The 21231-nt window shown below is 38.9% G+C and overlaps 1 protein-coding gene across 2 annotated transcripts in view; it reads left to right on the top strand.

Annotated features, from left to right (window-relative positions):
- The window catches only part of TMEM117 (transmembrane protein 117), a 224456-nt gene that overhangs the window by 140123 nt on the left and 63102 nt on the right, over positions 1–21231 (top strand). For both annotated transcript variants that reach the window (XM_067289948.1, XM_067289949.1), the window contains exon 5: positions 6502–6599. In XM_067289948.1, the coding sequence (XP_067146049.1) occupies positions 6502–6599 (98 nt within the window). The remainder of the gene's footprint in view (positions 1–6501; positions 6600–21231) is intronic.

The raw sequence follows: 21231 nt of genomic DNA, 5'->3' as shown, positions 1-21231 counted from the left end.
ATACAGAAACACCTCCTCTGGAGATCTGAATCAAATACCTAGTTAAGTACACCTCTGTATTTAGTATTTTTTATTGGCTGATTCTGCTCACCTTCCTGCTGAGCATAATGGTGAATTGGATCACCATTTTGTGATACAGCTTGTTCATTCTTCAGAACCCTTTGTCCATCCTTACTCCCTCCAGGACCTGTGTAAGGAACTTGGATTCTCTCAGGTTGTCTGTCTGAATCAGCCTGCTGAGGACAAAAGCCTAATTTTTAGTCACAGAATGTGTGAATATGGCCTTTTGCATCTGCTGAGCCCTCATCCCTTAAGAGCCATCACCTATTTTGTTAACTGTATTAATGAAACTTTGATGAGAAACACTAAGCAATGTAGAAAACTTGGCTGGGATTCATGTTACCAGACTTTCAACATCAGCAGTGTAAACGTGTTTCTGCGCAGATTCTGTTCTAGAGCGAAGAGAAAGATGTATGTCTTTACAATTAATATAATCTATTTTAGGCATCTTTCTGAAATTAATTGCACCCCAGAAATGCCTGTTTCTTTTCACTGACTATAAAGGAATCTACATGAGTTTAGATGCGTATGGCATATGTGTGCCAAATATTAGATGGCATGACTTCTACCTCCATCCTTTTAACAAAACCCACCAAGCTCCCTAAATAAATAAATAAAGCTCTCCTGTAATGTCAGTCTATAGATGGAACTGAGCTGAATGCCTTAAATAAAAATCATGGCGTGGCTTTATGCCTCACATTTTGTCTGTAATGCATGACATTACCCAGGCCTCTGCTTATTCATTTGTAACACTAACAAGAAGTAGTAAAGCAAGAAAAAAATATCTCCTGAAATATGGTGTCAGTAGTTATATAAACAGTAAGTGCTTGCCACATGGCAACTAGTATATTTTATTGCAGATGCTCAGTGAGTTGTGTTCACAGTAGGGACTTGAAAAATAGCAGAAAATGAGTTGGCATGGCTTAGAAGTTTCTAGAGAAGCCCTACTTCTATTGTACAATTGTTCCTAAATGAGTTATTTCTATTTATCAAGTGTCAAAGAATTTCCAATAAAAAACAAATTATTCTGTTTTTTTTCCAAAATTTATTCAGAAATTATTTCTGCTGCTATTGAAACCCTGTATATAATTTCCAGAGTACTTTGAATATATCTACATTAATTACAGGCAAGATTCTTCCCTAAAATAATGGCAGGCAAGAGTCCTCCCTAACCTGCAATTTGGTAGCTAAAGAAGTTTTTCTCCGCAAATTGATTGTGGACTAGACACTGGCTATCTGGAGCATTATGTCCTAACTCTATTCGGAAAATACAAAGGAAGTACTGACAGGGGTGACTGTGTTCTAAAGTTGAGCCTAAAGCATATATATTTTTTTGAATTGGTATCCCTGCATGGATTGTGACAATGGCAGAAACTGCTATGATAATTTTCAAAAAAACCCAAATAACAATATGCCGGCTAAAAAGCAAGAGGCTTTCTACTCCTCAATAGGTGAAGAAATAAATTTGCATGGATCAGTAAAGATAGATATAATTAATATGAGCATCACTTTTTTTATACAGAAGAGGTCTTTGTTTTTGGTAGAAACTCAGATGTAGTACTGTGCAAGTGTGCAAAGGGTGTGGATCAGGAGAGTAGTTCTCACACAGCATATTTTGTAAGAGCAACACTCTGGAAACTTTTTGTTGATAGGAGATGTGCAAATGCAGAAAATAATATTGGTGGCTGTTGCTGAAGCAACAAAAGTGAACCATAATATTATCTCTTATCATGCATATTGGTCACTTAATTGTGACAGCAAATTAATGTTGTTTTTCAGGATTTACCTGTTGTTAAAATGATGGCAAGATAAAAACAATGTGCTAGCTCTGATTAAACTGAGAAAACAAAGAGCAGATTGAAGAGAGTGGAGTGCAGGAGAGTGGATTAAAATAAATCAGCAATTATTTCTGAGGGCTGTGTAACAAAGTTATCGACACTTTTGCTCATCTTCCAAAAGAATTTCATAACTGGAGGAGATATTTCATATTAGCAATGTGTAAGCCATGGAAACATTGAGGTATGTCCCACAGAAGATAGTTTTCTCCCAAACATCCAGTTGAAAGAAGCTTAAGAACATTTTCCATCTAAGTTCCTTTTGTACATCAAGTGAACAGCTCTGCAAGTTTTAAACATTTCAAAGAAAATGAAGACAAAAACAATGGCTGGAAGCTTTTAGTGATTGAATACTAAGTGTTTCTCTGCTTTTGTGTATGTTTACCATGATGTAATAGCTCACTTGAAGAGTGAGTTACAATAAAGAATTGATGTATAATTACTGGGCTGTTTATATATAGCTCTTACCTAAATATACGTAGCCGCAAAGCGAACCAGATGGAACTGGAGGTGTGCACTCAGCTGCACTCTTTAGCTCTCTCTGCCTTCATGCATTGACCTCAGCAAGCATCATTAATTTAATAAACAACATTAATTTAACTTCTAATACTTGAGTCATACATGTGACAGTGATAGAAATGTATAGTTGAGAGAAAAATATATAATATGCTAAAGATAAACATTGCTGTTCTAGAACATTGCTTAGAATATACTGTTGACAGTTCTTCCGATGCAAGCAGGGTGGTCATCCTACATATTTTTTACTTGCTTATTATTAATTTTGCCAGAGGCAAGGTTACTCAACTGCTCTGTTTCTCAGCAATAGCCCCATGAAGTCTTGCCCTCCTGGCTGAGTAGTTGTGAATAAACAACAACTTCTTTACTGATATAAGATGTTGCAGTTCTGCTGTCCGTTAGGTGTTGCACTGCTCATGACTGAATCAAAAAAACAAGATTTCGGAGTTCACCATATGGTTTGTAGTTCCAGGTTTTTCCTGTGGATCATGGCTTCTTCTATATCCTGTCAAATTCTGGAGGGTTGCTGTCGTCCTACTTTAAAGATTTATCAAAGTAGGAATATAGCAGTGAAAATCCTCCACTGAATGTTGGTCGGTACTTAATGAATGTAACAGACATTTGCATGGAACGTTGCAGCCTAAGAGAGATTGTCCAGAGCCCATTTCTCTTTCAAGATACAGTTTCTGCAATTGCTTATATGGAGAAATGCTAATATGAAACTATTCCATGCACTTCTGTACTTTTAAGTTTCTCAAATGCAATTTAGCTGATGAAAACAGCTTGGCCAGCAGCCCACGCCACATTAGTTTTCCAGGAATTACCAGTTTATGCTCTGAAGACCCTGCGTAGTTCCTACTAGTAAAGAATTTGGAAGATATTGTTGAAGGCACGACCACAGTATTAGATTCTTTTCTTCTTTTTTAAGAAAGTTTCACTTGCAGTTAGCTTATGAGTAGAAAAGACAGTTAGGCTTACCTGAACCTCCCATGGCAGGTATTGCCTCTGCTGGGAAGGACTGTGTGACTTACCCTGTTGCATTATTTGATATGGGCTGCCCAGGGAGGAAAGAGCTAAGGTGTGTGCTGAGCATCTTGGGCAATGTGCTCTGGCAGCAACTATAGAGAAGGAATAAATGAGTCTTAGGGTATCTTATTCTTGCTTTCTAAAGTTTTTATAATTTCACTTTTTGCACATGTTGTCTGTGTAAATTGCTTGAACTGAACATGATTTCGAATCCTGGGTTCTTCCGTTTATATGATATGGCATCATTTTTCAAATGACTATAGTGTATCATGTCAGAAAGAACCATTTAATTTTCTGTAATAAAAATAGTGAATCATAATATTTTGTCACAGGTCTAATGTTAAAACTCCTTTAAAAAGGCATTGTAAGTTATCTTCATAGTTAATATAAAGTGAATAATATGAATATTTAATAGTCATATCTACATTTTGCAAAGTGAAATCTAAGGTTCTGTAGCATATCACAAGGCATGCTAATTTTCTTTTTTAATGAAAATATTTTGCTGTGCCTTTTGTAACCTAAAAAGTCAGTCAATGTGTATTATGCAGTTTCATTTGTGCACTTTCATACAGTGTAGCTATTTCTCTCATGAGACACTAAAAATGAAAGAGTATTCAGTCATTATAAGAAGCCATTCCTTTCTGGATTGAATCAGTGTAATTAATCGATTAAAGTATAATATCACATCTCATAGTTCTCCAAGAAAAAAAATACATTATTAATTATTTTGTAAGTGGCTTTCCCCGTTTTATCTTGATTAAATAAGATGCATGCATGGAATTGCCAAGGTAAGCAATTATTTTCTATTCCTGAATATCAGCAGTGTTTTCAAATATAGACCTGTAAAGCAGAGAGAAATGTTTGCTGGCCAGTAATTGCACTGTGAGATGAAAGATGCGTGTGCACGCACACTCATCTTTATATTAAATTATGTAAATTAAATTAAAGTTTACATTTTCTTTTTTTTTTTTCTGAAAATATCCTTCTAACAGCAGCAATGAGGTTTGGGTGTTCCTATCCAAACAGTATTTGCACTGTGACAGTGTTGAGTACATTTCTCCCATAAGCCACTTTCCACAATGACTGTCCTTGACCAAAGCAGAAAATGAATTTGATTTCTCTAATGCAAAAGGTAATTGGATTTTTCTTTATGGAATGCATGCCTTTAATGACTGTCTCTGCTTCAGCCAATTTAGCTGCAACTGACCTGATACTGATCTGGTGATACGACTTTAGATAAATGCCAAAGCTAAGAGATGAAAGACCAACTGTCTGCTAACAGAAAGAACATTTCCTGCCTCATCTTGCCATTTTCCCCAGAAAACGTCTCCTTCTTGAATGTCATTCTTGTGAAGCACACTGCTCTAATAATTGGTCACAGAGTGGTGGATTGCATCCTGCTACCAGCTGTAATAAGTATTTCCCAGAAAGTGCACAAAGAAAATATTTTGAAAACTGAATAAAACCTTTACAAATAACTGTTCTTCTTTGCAAATATTTATTACTACATAGCCTCTTCCTAAGAGAATAAATATTACTAAAGTAGTGAATTACATCTTTACAGAGGTCTTATTTGGCATTAAATATTTATCAAAATATTTATTTAACTAATAGGGGTCATTAAAATAAAAAATATCATAGCATGTTGATCTGAGAAAAGAATTACCTACAGAAAACAATTAGTAAAGGTGATATTTCAAGATGTAACCTGTTCTTTCTTCAGGCTAGGGATAATGGAATCACAAAACCCTAGAATATGTATTTCTATTTATAATCCATATATGCTTGAAATACTCATTTGGACCCAGTCCTGTAAGCTACTGAACTCTTTTAACCCCAAATGGGCTAGGAACCAAAATTTAAAAGTTGAATTTGTGTTTTTACTTTAATCATGAGTTGTGTGTTCCTTTTGGACATTCTATTAAATGTCTTTGATTGAAAGTAGCAGCTCACATTCTGGATGATAAATTAGATTTTTAAAATTCTGTATATCCAAATAAATATAGTGGAAAATAAAAATAAGAATCTTCAATTTGAAATGAATGGAAACAAGCTCTTTCCTTCTGAAATCTTATTAAGAATTATTCTCATATTAATCAAAACAATTAATAATTTTCCACTGTTTATTGATACCAATGACAGTAAGAATTTGTTTTACTTACTCATATGCCGTGGCAAGCACTCTCCTCCATTTCCTTTATTTGTTCATTTATTTTTTAATCTATATGTATATGTATATATAGGTTTTCCACTCTTCTGGATCTTTTGCACAACAGTATTGATGAGTTTATGCTAATGTAACTTTCTTTGCTTTATAATACAGTTAACCTGAAATAAATGGATATGAAGATGCAGTTTCCCAGCAGTGCAGGGGACTGAAGGGTCCTTCATTTAGTTCAGAGTCATTATTTTTAGTGTGCGCTATTCAGAAATAGTATGTGCATTTAGATAAGAGTTATGAAAATGGATATAAGTATTTCATATTTTTAAATATTGTGCAAGTTTTAAGTTTTTTTCAGGACTTTAGTCCCACATGTGTTTTTCTTTCTGATACCAGGAATCAGGAGAAGATTATAAATGGCATGTAGTGCTTAAATCACAGGCTTGCATTCCCTGGAATACAATTCAGATTTCCAGAGTCAAAATTCTGTTGATGCTGCTGTCAGTGAACCAGGCCAGGAAAAGCCACACATTTGTCAGCCTCATAGCTGTTATGTGCAAGTAGTCTTATACTGTTTTCTACCTAGGTTTCCTAACTTTTCCTTTTCAGGTAGTTTGTTCACTTAGATTAGTTCCTCTCTTCTTATCTTTGGATCTCCGTAAGTCTTCTTGTTTCTCAAGGAATTATATGCATTTCTAGGGGACAGAATGTATAGGCCAATATACTTTATGTTGATTGTGAATAAGAACACTGGAGAGATTATTTTTATATGATCTAATTATTAAAATTATCAGAACTCAAACAGACACTGTCATATCTAAACAAAAATGTATTTAACATCCTAGTTAGTGCTTGCTTCTGTGACACCAGTTTAACTGTGCATTATTTTGTCTTTCTCTGTAGGTCACTGATATGATGCTTCAGGACAAACCCTACCCAGACTGGGGAAAGTCTGCCAGAGCTTTCTGGAAGAAAGGAAACATTAGGATCATTTTATTCTGGTAGGAAAGTAGTAAAATCTAATTATTGCAAATGAACCTTGTGCAGAACATCCAAAAATATATCTTCTAATTCTCGGTGGCAGGAAGAGATATAAAGGGAATACATGCTAAGAAAGAAGAATGGAAAAAATGAAGCTTTGTCTAGCACAAAATCACACAGTAAAAAAGCTGTATATAGATGAACAATTTCTAATCAAAATATTTTATGTAAAAATCTAATTTTAAAATTGATTTACCATGTTTCTTTTATTCTATCCTTGTAACTGTTTATAATAGAGTTTCAAAATTTTTGCCATATGTGATAATATTTAGATGTCCAATTGTCAGTCCCCGTAATTAAGGTAAGTAGATATGTAAATGTCTTTTGTGAGCTTAAAACTTTGAATCCACATTTGAATGGCATTCCAAATGGTGAGTCAGCCCTTATATTATCAAGAAAAATATTAAAAAACGGATTAAGTGAGTACAAAATTGCAAGGAATAAGTAGTTATTTTGATCCCGAATGTATCCTGTACCAGGTAAATTCAAACCAAGTGGAACTATTAAAACAACATAAATTATGACAGGAAAAAATGGAAGATAGAAAGTGTATAGTCTAAGAGGCAGTCTGAAGACTGTATAGCTAAAGATGAAAGAGGTTACAAAGATAATTTTCAAATACATCAGAAGCAGAAAATTTATGAAAATATCATTAGACCTGCCATTAGATGAAGAGAGAGATGTAGAAAGACATGTTACAGAGAAGTCGAAAGATGTATTTACATGTATTCTGCTACAGAATATGCTAAGAGATATCTATGCTTTTTAAGTAGTAAGGATTAGATATTATATTAAATTAAGACAATTAAATGAAATACTAAGAGAAATTTAAAGACTAAGAAGAAAGCAGGATTGGATGGCTGACTGGCTACAAACAAGATTTATAAGGAACTGAAGGGGCTGAGCTGATGCAAGTTTTATTAACACCTAATTGACTATTGAAAAACTAAAGGTTAATATATGTTGGACCTTGGCTTTTATTTTGTTTTTGCTGCTTTTTTTCAACATCCTAGAATTATCCTACTGGCTAGTAAGTCTTACTTCACTATTAACTCAATGGCTTGAACACATCATTAATAATAGAAATATGAACAAAACTCTAAATTAAATCCTACTAAAAGAAACCAGACTAGCTTTGCTGAAAGAAAACCTTCTGTGATCTGTTAGAATTCTTTGAACATGTCATCAAAATAATTGATGAGGAAGAAATGCTTGATCTAATTTATTTGGACTTTCAAAAGGCTTTTGACAAAGTTCTTCACTGAAGGCAATTAAAAAAACTAGTAAGCCCCATGAAGTGTACTGAAGTCATTTAGGAATCATCTCAGAATTGTGGAATGAAAGCTATAAATAAAATAGTAGTTTTCTGCTTTGCTGATAAGAGTGGGGAGCCCCATTATTTAATGTTAGAAGTGTTCGCTATGTGTATACATGGTGTACATTAATGGCATGGCAAAGTTTAAAGATGAGGGAAATAATTTTAATTAACAAATGCTAGCATTTAAGAGGGATCTTAGCTAGGTGAAGAAATAGCATGACTGAAAAGTTATGCTGAGGGGCTCAGACAACTCCTTGTCATCACAGAAAGTGCGGTGGAAGATTTCTGTTTCAGTGTGCTAGAGTGGGAAAAAGGTAAAGCAGAAAAATTAAAAAAAAAATGCTGAGATACATAAAAAATGAGTTAGCAATGATTATGATGTCATTTGGTTAAGTCAGTAAAATGCCTAGAAGATGACTGAGTTTTGTTTACCCTTGTCTAACAAATAGCCTTTTCTAGCATACTGGAAAGAGAATAATTAGAGTTAAGAAAAAATGTAATTTTACAGAAAGACGGGAAGAACAGAAAAAAGGAATAAATGCAAGGCGACACGATAGAGTATATTCTTTTCAAATTTATATGCCAGATATGGAGAACAATAAAACACTATTAAAGGTACATTAATATTGCTGCAAAAGATGTTTTGACTTTCTGTGGTCTGAAAAGTTATAAATCTGTATTCCCTTTTCAAATAATATTCACATTAAAAAATTCTACCAAAAGTTTAAAATGGAAATAAAGTGAAAAAAGATATTTCTTTTCATGCATGATTCTCATACAAAACAGTATGCTTAGTGGGTATTTAGAATCCTAAAAGGTGACATAAATGCTTTTATTTTTAGCTTTAGGCAGTGAAATAAAATTGCCCTAGGCAAGATTCTACATTGTGTAGAGACATTATTTACATAGTGCATTAGTATAGTAGACTTTTTTCCTAATGATTAAGAAAAATGGAGGGGAGGCAGATTAAAGTATCAATAATGTTATGCATGTTGAAGTGAGGTATTTGTATTTCATTTGCTGTTGCTTAGCTTGTGTGATGCAAGCAGGCTCATTTCTGAAATGTTCTCAATGAAGCATCCTCAATAGTGTGCGCTACACAGATACTGGTGTGCCAAAATTTGTTTATTCAGGACATTTCTTAATGGCACTCCTGTTTAGCAGAGATAGTGTAATTCTGTGCACAGTATTTTAATTATTCCAAATACTAGATATGTGATTCACAGTTTACATTGGTTGATGAAATGAAAATATTAGATACACATGGGGCTTCTTTTTCTGGTAACTTCATTTATATTTTCAAGTTTTTTCTTTGTAAAACTAGGAAATCTCTGTAAAAGTAACAAAGGCAGATGGACTGTCATAGGGATGAAGACACCATCCGCTTTTTTTCAAAACTGGACATGCAACTACTTTGTATTTCTCCTTTGGAAATGTTTTCAACTCTCAAATACAACTAAAGCAATTAGTGAAGGCTTTGATTTAGCTTATCATCTCCTGTTTTAAATAATTCCCTGGGAACATTGTCAGCAACTGGTGCTAGATTGTTCCGGAGCATTTTGGCTGCCTTTTGAGTGTCCTCAACATATAATTCTTCCACAAACACCTCAACTAGCTCAAAAATGTCCATTTTCTATTTGCCTTTGTCTATCCCATCACTAAAGAGTTCACCAAAGTGCTCTCTACCTTTTTTACAGTGGTTTCTTCGTAATAAAAAGATCTCCGTTTTGGTCGTTTCCCGATCTGCTCATTGGCTCCTCCACACAGAGGCACTTTTGTGTAATGCTGTTATGTTCTTTGTAACGCCGTATGGAGATACAAAGCAAATACAAACACATTTTCCTACAGATTTAAGAAAGTGTGTTGGCAAGATGGCTTTTAGAATCCTAAACTAGTGAAGAAAAGTATCTGGAATCCTAGTAAAATTATTAATATAATACAGCCACGCTTTTGGATTAAAAAAAAAAAAGATATCAATAGGGACTTAAATATCTGCACCATCTGGCATTCATATGAGGCTATGGTAGAGAGACAGCTGTCTCCAGTGCTCTGTTGTGAAATTAAGATTGCGGACTGAAATAGAGTGGTTTGTATTTTTGGATACATTGATAATTTGGCTATTTTAGGAGAGACAAATTATATGTGACAGATGAAGAGTGGCATTTGAAAGAAGCAGGAAGAACAAAAAGGTTGTTAAATAAAGCTTTTGGACAAGACTGACTACAAGGCAATAACAATAGCTACTGATAAGTTAAATAAATACCTTAGAACTTCAGTTATTTTTAATGTTTGAATATTAGAGGAAACAGACAGAAGCACAGTGTTAGAAGACTCGTTTTTTTGCAAATAATTTTTGATTCCCCCTGGAGCAATGAATAACTCCTACCTAGACTAAAGGTCTCTTTTTATAAGGATGTGAGCCCACTTGTTAAGAAAAAGAAAGGCAACTAAATTCTTTCAAGAATAAACTACAAATGGAAGAGAATAATGTTAAGAGAGTTTATGAATAATTATTAAAAATGAATCAAATAATTAGTTATGGGATCTCTGTGAAGAATCAAGCATAATAATTGCACTAAAATCATCAGGACACCTTGGCTGTGCATGTGGTTAGGTTGATGGAAGGAAGACCAGTATGCTTTCTCTTGGCAAAGCTGTTCCAATATTATTTGTCCTCAGAACTTTCCTATCAGAGGACAGAAGATTATAGAGAGCAAGACATAAGAGTTCCTCATGTGAACTTTTAGCAATAGGGAAAAACAGACCATCAACAAAAAGGAATGGGAGCCAACTGGAAGAGAAGGCAAGGACTGCTGAGGTCTGTAAAGCCGGGAAAAAGGATTTATATGCAAAGGTACGTTATCAAAATGGTGGCATTCAGAGATAATAGTGGATTGTGTAGATAAATATTGATTGCAGACAAGGTTACAGAAAAATATATTCAAGCTGAAAATTTCAATATGCCAGCTGCAAATTGGAATTAATTTCTATGGTGTACCTGGCTGGATATTCATTGAGCATGTATGCAATGATCAGTCTTTATTGATGCAATAATTTGTCTTTAACATAGGACTCTTGCCTGAAATAATAGAGGACTACCAACATAGGAAAAAAGTTAGTGTGGAGAATTGTAAATCTGGCATTCCCTGTTTGCTGTATTTAACTTTGCAAACTAAATATTATTCACTTAGTATATTTTTCCGTAAGCAATTTCTCGCTTTCTTTAATAAAAACCAGAACTGCTCGTGCTCAAAAACTTATGTTAGTAATGACTGCACTTTGATTCGGCAAGTTGGTAATACAGTTTTAAAAGGTTTTATTCAAATTAGTTGTTCAGAATTGCTACGGGGTACTAAGTCATTTACATATGTTATATTTTTAGAGGATTATGTTAAACATGGTTTAGTATGGGTTTTCTTAATTGAACAGTATTTCGTACCGTGCAAATAGAGGAAGCTTCCTTATGAGATAGATAGCCATGTTTCCAGGGCAGAAATGAAATATAGCTTCTTAAAGTGATTTTCTGTTATGCGCCTAATTGAGCGTTTGGCTTGATAAGTTGTATTTTCATATTCTGTGCTTTCACAGTCAAGATGATAAATGCATACCGGACAGCTACATTCTTTTCACATATATGAAAGTAATTTGTATATTTGTTTTAAAAGACAACTTCTTAAAACATCCATTGTTTTCATTATGGGCTGTACTGAGAAAAAATAATTAGACATTATAGCTTTGTCAACCTAAATTAAATACTAACCCAAACAAAACAAACCTTTCATTAAATTTGAGAAAAGGGTTTTGTTACAGTGCAGTCCTACAAATACAACTGCACAAAACAAAATAATTAGATATATGTATGTTACATATACACACACGTTATTCTCCCCCTATTTTGGTTTGACCATTAATTCTTTCATTCTTAAATATTTTCTCCTGCGGTAGGATACTCACTACTGAACTGACACCTAGAATCATCTAGAAGGGGAGGCAAATTTCCTGGTAAATAGTATAAATCATTTGACAGTATCATTTTTCCCAGTACACCTTTTATCCTCATGCTATAGTCAAAGTGAATAACTTTAATTCAGACTCCTCATAAGCAAGTCAACAAGTAAGTTCCTTGCTATTTCCTTTTTGTCTCAATATGTATTACAAAAGATTCACTAATATCCTTCGTAAAGGATTTATGTTGAGTAATCTGACTACTAGTATGGGCAAACATTGTTAAATGTATTCTGAGTGGATAAAACTGTCCATGTATAGTAATCATTACATTTAGTCTGGAAATCAAGAGATAACACTTGATTACCATTTCTCAAGAGGTGACTAAAATGTTTTCAGTAGCATTTATTTAGTTTCTGTGCTAGATATTATGGGGAAAAACCATTATAAGATCACAATTAATTAACATGAAAATATATTGAAAAAAAATCATAATTCAGACCAATGGGCTTTTCTTCATACAGATGGTACTTCTTCAAGGTTTCTACCTCCTCTTCATTTTCATTTTCCCATCCTATACTATATTATCTGAAAATACTGTATTATCTTAAATCACAGAATCACAGAATCACTGAGGTTGGAAGGGACCTCTGGAGATCATCTAGTCCAACCCCCCTGCTCAAGCAGGGTCACCTAGAGCACATTGCACAGGATTGCATCCAGGCGGGTTTTGAATATCTCCAGAGAAGGAGACTCCACCACCTCTCGGGGCAACCTGTTCCAGTGCTCTGTCACCCTCACAGTGAAAAAGTTTTTCCTCATGTTAAGATGGAAGTGTCTGTGTTTCAGTTTGTGCCCATTGCCTCGCGTCCTGTCGCTCAGCACCACTGAAAAGAGTCTGGCCCCATCCTCTCGACACCCTCCCTTCAGATACTTGTACACATTGATAAGATCTCCTCTCAGCCTTCTCTTCTCCAAGCTAAACAGGCCAAGCTCTCTCAGCCTTTCCTCATAAGAGAGATGCTCCAGTCCCCTAATCATCTTTGTGGCCCTTCGCTGGACTTGCTCCAGTAGTGCCACATCCCTCTTGTACTGGGGAGCCCAGAACTGGACGCAGTACTCCAGATGTGGCCTCACCAGGGCTGAGTAGAGGGGGAGAATCACCTCCCTCGACCTGCTGGCAACACTCTTTCTGATGCAGCCCAGGATACCATTGGCCTTCTTGGCCACAAGGGCACATTGCTGCCTCATGCTTAACTTGGTGTCCACCAGCACTCCCAGGTCCTTCTCAGCAGAGCTGCTTTCCAGCAGGTCAACCCCCAACCTGTACTGCTGCATGGGGTTATTCCTCCCCAGGTGCAGGACCCTGCACTTCCCTTTGTTGAATTTCATGAGGTTCCTCTCTGCCCACCTCTCCAGCCTGTCCAAGTCTCTTTGAATGGCAGCACAGCCCTCTGGCGTATCGGCCACTCCTCCCAGTTTTGTATCGTCAGCAAACTTGCTGAGGGTGCACTCTGTGCCTTCATCCAGGTCATTGATGAAGAAGTTGAACAAGACTGGACCCAGGACTGACCCCTGGGGGACACCGCTAGCTACAGGCCTCCAACTAGACTCTGTGCCACTGAGCACAACTCTCTGAGCTCTGCCATTCAGCCAGTTCTCAATCCACCTCACTGTCCACTCATCTAACCCACACTTCCTGAGCTTGTCTATGAGGATGCTATGGGAGACAGTGTCAAAAGCCTTGCTGAAGTCTAGGTAGACAACATCCACTGCTCTCCCCTCATCTACCCAGCCAGTCATTCCATCATAGAAGGCTATCAGATTGGTTAGGCATGATTTCCCCTTGGTGAAGCCATGCTGACTACTCCTGATCACCTTCTTTTCCTCCACATGCGTGGAGATGGCTTCCAGGATGAACTGCTCCATCACCTTTCCAGGGATGGAGGTGAGGCTGACTGGCCTGTAGTTGCCTGGGTCCTCCTTCTTGCCCTTTTTAAAGACTGGGGTGACATTGGCTTTCTTCCAGTCCTCGGGCACCTCTCCTGTTCTCCATGACCTTTCAAAGATGATGGAGAGTGGCTTAGCAATAATGTCCGCCAGCTCCCTCAGCACTCGTGGGTGCATCCCATCAGGGCCCATGGATTTGTGGGTGTCAAGTTTGCTTAAATGATCTCTAACCCACTCCTCCTCCACCAAGGGAAAGTCTTCCTCTCTCCAGACTTTCTCTCTTGCCTCCAGGGTCTGGGGTTCCTGAGGGCTGGCCTGACCAGTAAAAACTGAAGCAAAGAAGGCATTCAGTAACTCTGCCTTCTCTGCATCCTTCGTCACCAGGGCACCCACCCCATTCAGCAGCGGGCCCACATTTTCCCTAGTCTTCCTCTTGCTACTGATGTATTTGAAGAAGCCCTTCTTGTTGTCCTTGACATCTCTAGCCAGATTTAATTCCAAACGGGCCTTAGCCTTCCTCGTCGCATCCCTGCATACTCTGACAACATTCCTATATTCCTCCCAAGTGGCCTGTCCCCCTTTCCACTTTCTGTAGACTTCCTTCTTCTGGTTGAGTTTTGCCAGGAGCTCCTTGCTCATCCATGCAGGTCTCCTACCTCCTTTGCTTGACTTCCTACTCATAGGGATGCACCGCTCTTGAGCCTGGAGGAAGTGATGTTTGAATATTAACCAACTCTCTTGAATGCCCCTTCCTTCCAGGGCCCTCACCCATGGGATTCCTCCAAGTAGGTCCCTGAAGAGGACAAAGTTTGCTCTCCTGAAGTCCAGGGTTGCGATCCTACTTGGTGCCCTGCTGCCTCCTCGCAGGATCCTGAACTCCACCATCTCATGGTCACTGCAGCCAAGGCAGCCCCCAACCTTCACATCTTCCACCAGTCCTTCTTTGTTTGTTAGTACGAGGTCCAGCAGCACACCTCTCCTTGTTGGCTCCTCCACCACCTGTGTCAAGAAGTTGTCACCAATGCTCTGCAGGAACCTCCAGGACTGTTTGTGCCTAGCTGTGTTGTCTTTCCAGCAGATATCGGGGTGGTTGAAGTCCCCCATGAGAACCAGGGCCTGGGATCGTGAGGCTACTTCCAGCTGTCTGTAGAAGGCCTCATCAACTTCCTCATCCTGATCAGGTGGCCTGTAGTAAACACCCACAACAGTGTCACCTCTATTAGCCTGCCCTTTGATCCTTACCCATAAGCTCTCGACTCGCTCTTCATCCACCCCTAGGCACAGCTCAATACATTCCAGTTGCTCTCTCACATAAAGAGCAACTCCACCACCTCGCTTTCCTGGCCTGTCTTTCCTAAAAAGCACGTAGCCATCCATGACAGCACTCCAGTCATGCGAGCTATCCCACCATGTCTCTGTAATGGCAATGAGATCATGGCCCTGCGACCGCACAGATATCTCTAGTTCTTCCTGTTTGTTCCCCAAGCTGCGTGCATTGGTGTACAGGCATTTCAGGGAGGTGATCGAGCATGCAGGTTTCCCAGGAGGGCTAAAAGAGGGTCCTCCATAGCCACATCCCATGCGCACTTCCCTGGCTGCATTCACCTGTTGGAGGCATCCTGACTTGAGCAGTCTTTTGCCAACTACCCTGTCACTATAACTCTCCCCTTCCCCCATCTTTCCTAGTTTAAAGCCCTCCTTACCAGGTTGGCCAACCTGTTGGCAAAGACCCGCGTGCCCCGCCTCGTGAGGTGGATCCCATCTCTCGCCATCAGTTGTTGATCTTCAAACAGGGTCCCATGGTTGTAGAAACCAAAACCCTGTGGCCAACACCAGCGGCGCAGCCAGTCGTTAACCTGGAAAGTCCGTCTCCTCCTCCTCTCATCCATCCCCCTCACTGGCAGGATTGAGGAGAAGATGACCTGGGCTCCCAGACCCTTGACCACCATCCCCAGAGCTCTGAAATCCTGCTTGATGGTCTCCAGTTTGCCCTTGGTGTCATTGGCGCCCACATGGAAGAGCAGCAGTGGGTAATAGCCCGAAGCGTGGACAAGCCTTGGCAGTCTTTGCATGACATCTCTCACACGAGCCCCCGGCAGGCCACAAACCTCTCTAGACAAGAGGTCAGGTCGGCAGATAGATGCCTCCGTCCCCTGTAGCAGGGAGTCCCCCACAACAATCACCCGCCGCTTTTTCCGGGTGTTCCGGCAGGGCACAGGGTCTGTTGTCCCGGTTACTTCCCTGGCAGCCATGCCCATCTCCTCCTCAGCCTGGAGGGCACTAAACCTGTTCTTCAGCTTCAGGTCTTCAGGAGGAGTAGGAGCCTTTCTCCTCCCACGAGCAGTGACCAGTTTCCAGCCTTCTTCTGTGATGTTATGATGTACCGTTTCACACGGCACAGAGCCCTCTGGCAACTCCACTGCTGCAGGGGGTTGGGACTCCTGGAGCTGTACAGTCTCCGAGAATACCCTGTCTATCTCTTGCTCTGCTTCTCGGATGCTGCGCAGCCTACTGACCTCCTCCCGTAACTCCCTTACCTGACGACACAACTCGTCAACAGCAGCACACCTCCTGCAGGAGAGCTGACTGCCAGCCCAGGCCTCCCGGAGAGGCCCCAAGCACTCCCTGCAGCCTGAGACCTGTAGAGCTGCATCTACTGTCAGAGGGCCAGTCTGGGTCCAAGCCTCTGACACAGCAACTCCAGCAGCCGCTGGGGAACGCGCTGTGCGGCGTGTCAGACCATACTTGAGGAAGTGTACACCACAGGGAACAGAAATGAAGGTCCCTTCGCACGTCCCTTCGCGCGCCCTTCTGCGCGAACTGCTGCGCAAACTGCTGCGTCTGTTCGCTGCCTCTGTGGTTTTGTTCAGATCTAAATCTGATCCCATGCAGACTCTCTGGCTCAGGTCCTAAGGAATATTTTCCCATTTTGACAGCAAAGCACTTTTACACTGTCTAGTTTGGAACAGTCACAGTGGTGAGATCTCACCAGAACGGTTCAAGCTTGACAACCACATGAGTCAGACCCTTTTTGGGACCTCATTCTCAGATGCCTTCCCCCCATTCCTCTGTGCATGGAGACTACCAGTCAGTAATTCAGCATTCTCCCATCAGCCTGCTCTTGTTCAAGGATCATTTGTCCTCAGCTGGAAGAGTTACTCCATCCTCCTCTAAGATGCTCCTGCCTCCCCCCTGATTTCCGGTACAAGCAACAGCTCCAGTCTCTGGCAGAACATATCTGTCCTTTTCCTCCCTCCCTTCCTCCAGCACAGCAGTAGCCCCAAACTCTGCCTACATGCTCAAAAGCAAGAGGGAAAAGACAAAGCAGAATTTTGGGCTCTGAGTCACATGTGGGGTGGCTGGCTTCCAAGATAGCATTTGCTGCTCTAACGTCATGGCCTGCCTCAACTTTTCCCTGGCTTTTCTAGGAAAAGACAAGGAGAGAGAAGTATCCTGGGAAATGTATTCATTCCACAGGTCATCCACTGGAGTATGCTATTCACGAACTAGTAATACACTGTGTGAGAGGTAGATGCTTTGCACGGCATTACTTATGCATGAGCAGGGAGAACATACCCATATGTAAGGGAGTGTATGTGAAAGTCTCCCATCTGTCTCACCCATCAAGGAAGAAATTTGTATCTTGACTGTGCCAGTCTGTATTTGGAAGGGCTGTATCATGCATTTCCCCCTGCTCTATTTGTCTCAGAAGGAAAACATTTGAGTGAGACAAAATCAGGCTTAGGGAGCTTTGAGGTATCAGAATAAAAAAATGCAATCATTGTGAGATCAATCTAGCATGAAGATTGTTTATTGTTTGTCTTGTTCAAGCGATCTCATCCTCTTAATTTTTTCTGATGGAGACTCCTACAAATGGAGCAAAAGACACATTGTTTCTAACTTGTATGAATAAAAGAGTAAGAGAGGGAGCATGAGTGTAGTGCAGCAGCTTTCCTGTTGTATGACACGGGACACCTGCATGCACACAGCATCCACACATGCAACCAAACACCCTAGACAGTAATAGAGGTGAGAGATAGAGAGAGCTCTTAGCACCCCTTGCATAAAACACCATTCCCCTGGTGAGTCTAGTATTGAAACATTTCACGTCCTGGAGTGGTAAAAGAGATTTATGGAGCAATCAGTCTGGTTGAAAGGCAGTTACAGACAACGGAGGGAAGGAGCATCCATTAGCTATAGTGGGTTTTGGATCGGGCCTGTAAACTTCACTTTCACCTTTCTGGATTTGGCTTAAATTCTTTGAACTGCTGTAGTACATATGTATTTTATACCATACCTTTTCAGTTGCTGAGCCTGGTTTAAACTTTTTAAGTTATATTCGGTATCTGCTTGCAATTCAATAGCTGTTAGCCTGTTAGAAAAAGAGACTGTTTTTATTCCTACATAATTGCTAGATCCCTAAGTATAGCCTTCATAATTGGATGGATATGGCAACCCATCTTCACCTCTTAAAAAGTACATTTTATTCTATCCATGTTAGTGAGCAAGAGGTATATCACGAACAGTTACTAAAAATATTTTATCCAATGTGTATCTTTAATAAAACTTGTGCAGTGTCTGCAATGTTTCAGTAATAATGGTCCTTCCAAATGAAAATACTCCTTCACAAAATCACATTCTATGCCAAAAACTGAGAACTTCTAATTCTTAAATTAAAATTTTCCTTAGCAGGTTTCAAAAGTTCCTTTTTTTTTTTGAAATAGGCAGATACAATCCTCAGCTCAGGCACAGGGCCAATTTAGAAGGGCTGTTGCAACAAGTCCTCTTTGAGCACCTTTTCCCCACTTTCAGCAGACTTTTTGCTGAATAGGAGACATCTCTGCCTCCACTCAGGCCCCATGGAGGTTTTTCCTGGGGGGCAGCAGAATCACTGATGTGACTGGTCGTTTCATCAGTGCCCTCTTTCTGGTTAAGTGCTCCTCTCCTGTCTCTTCCACAATATAAATCCATTTGTTATTTGCAAAAACATCTTTGTCTATCATCTGTACCATTTACTGCTTCTAAATCCACTGTAAAAGTAGGATGACTATACCTATCAGAACATAGGCAATTATGTGATCATGCAAGCAGAAAAGACTGAAAGTATAGCAATATATAACCTGATAACTGTGACAGCCACCCCAATACAGAAGTACAAAGTATTTCAGTTAGATCAACAAGCACACTGTGGACAATTATGCACACAGAAGAAAACTAGATTTCAGATTATCAAGGCAGGAATTCATTGTCTTTCTTCCTGACATCAAGGTGCAGAGGGCTGGTAAAATCCTAGCCCAAAACTTTGTTCGGATGACTCAAACTCAAGCTTCTTTGGACCAGCTTTAATGAATCCATCAAACAAAGAGAGGCTGCATATAGAAGATTGAGTCACAGGCAATGGTTTTATGCAGCATGTGAATTCCAAAAGCCCACAGAATTCAGTGAAGGTCAGAAAATGAGTGCTTCGGCTGCCAGTGCTTGCAGTCATAGTTCACAGACTTTGTCATGGCTGGATTCCAAAAATCAGTTCAGTTTTGTAAAATAAATGTGATTATTAAAGCAATTAAATTATTTCCCTTCCTGGAATGCTGGAGTACTTTTTCTTAATTGTATTTCTCAGTAATGGTATATTTAAATTTGTGTGTTAGAACTTGCAGAGGTGTTTAGCTAACTCTTGAATCATGTTCTTTCCCATCTTCCCGTATTTCCCATATTCTTCATTACTGATTATTTATACATTCTGGATTGGAAAGCACACTGTAGTGCATGCAACTACAAACTTTTTTTATCCAGGCAAAGATTGCAAGAAATGCTGATCATATCAAAGTTTCATAGGTTTTCAGATCCATGTAAAGAGCCAGTCTATTCCTGTGCCCAGTGAAAACCAGTTTAGAGTATATCTGCTTTTAGAGCCTGTGGGTTTCATTTGTAACTGAAAGCACTAACACAATGAAATTTTTCTATTGAATTTAACAGGATTGTTCAATGGTGGGGATTGACAATGCCGTCCCATGGGACGCATTGGATCAGATTATTAGCTTGGATAAATGTCTTTCATTGGAGGAGGCAACAGTAGTTGTCATCCATTGAAGATCTGATTAAAAATGTTTTATTCCTTTGGATTTCCTGATGGTCCTTGATGACGTAACTTCTGCTTTGTCTTGGACATAACAGAATTTTTAGCAAAATTCCATTTACCAGTTCAGTTCTACTGGTGCAAACAGGCAAAGAGCAGTAGAATAACAATGGTTCCAGTGAAAACATACACTGAGATCTAAAGTGCTGCACAGGGATATAATGTGGCCATACCTCTGCTGAGTTCCTTTTAATTGATGATGTTTTAAAAGAAGGGGGAAATGGTTTGATGGTTACATCCAAATTGAGTTATTTAGGGCTAACAGAAAAACATGAGCATTTGGGCATGAGAGTCTGTCTATTGCAAAGAACAGAATTAAAGATGGAGCAGGAAATAATGATTTAAGTGCTGTCAGACTTGTGCACCTATTCCATTCTGTCCCATTCATATTCTTCTGCCCCAATGACTGCTTTCAGAATTCAATGTCAATTAAAATGAAAACTTGATTAAAACAAATGTTTCAGGATGTGCTTAACATAGCTATAAATATGAATGTGCATGAGATTAATTAGTCCTTGTATGAGACCTCCATCTAGAATGTAAGCAGCATTTCTTTTGCTTCTTACTTGTTTTTCTACTTTAAAAAAATCAGTAGGGCTGTTAAATTTAAAGAATTTGCTGACAGCTGTCTACATTGAGGCATTCGATTTTAAAATATCTCTTCTAGCCTAGAAAGAGTAATGAGAATATTGTGGCCATATTTTTATTTCAAATAATTGCATGTTGTCTGTCTATAATTGTGACAGTAGAAAAAGCAATAGCTAAAACAGGGGATAGATTAAATTGTCAATAAATTCATTTGTTAACAAAAGATGCCCTACAGGGCACTTTGTTTCATAACTTATGTTTTGATACTTTGTCATCTTTTCTGGATCTTTTTTATTGTTTTTTAGCAACATTAAAAAAATCATGTTAGCAGTTAAGTCCTTACAATAACAGATATTAGTTAACTTTCAGACCACACATATTGGAGGTCAGAACAGAAAGTTTTTTGGTTCTGATGAACATAAAGTATTTGCCATACTGTCTAATCAAAGTCAAGAGCTTTAGTAAACAGTGTGTAAACAAAGATAGTATCAATACAGTACTAAATATTTTCCGTCTTTTCAGATTCTTCACCTACTGAAATGAATGATCTTTCCTTGAAAAAGACCTTGACTGTAATTTACTGTAGTGTGCTTTGAGTTCCTGATTGTGACCTTGGTACATTGTTGGGTCCAGTCCTATTCCTGACACAGGCAAG

This window comes from Apteryx mantelli, chromosome 1 (genome assembly GCF_036417845.1).
Source record: "Apteryx mantelli isolate bAptMan1 chromosome 1, bAptMan1.hap1, whole genome shotgun sequence".
Lineage (NCBI taxonomy): Eukaryota > Metazoa > Chordata > Aves > Apterygiformes > Apterygidae > Apteryx > Apteryx mantelli.
Note: the sequence above shows the minus strand (reverse complement) of the source record. Positions and strands in the feature narration are given on the sequence as shown.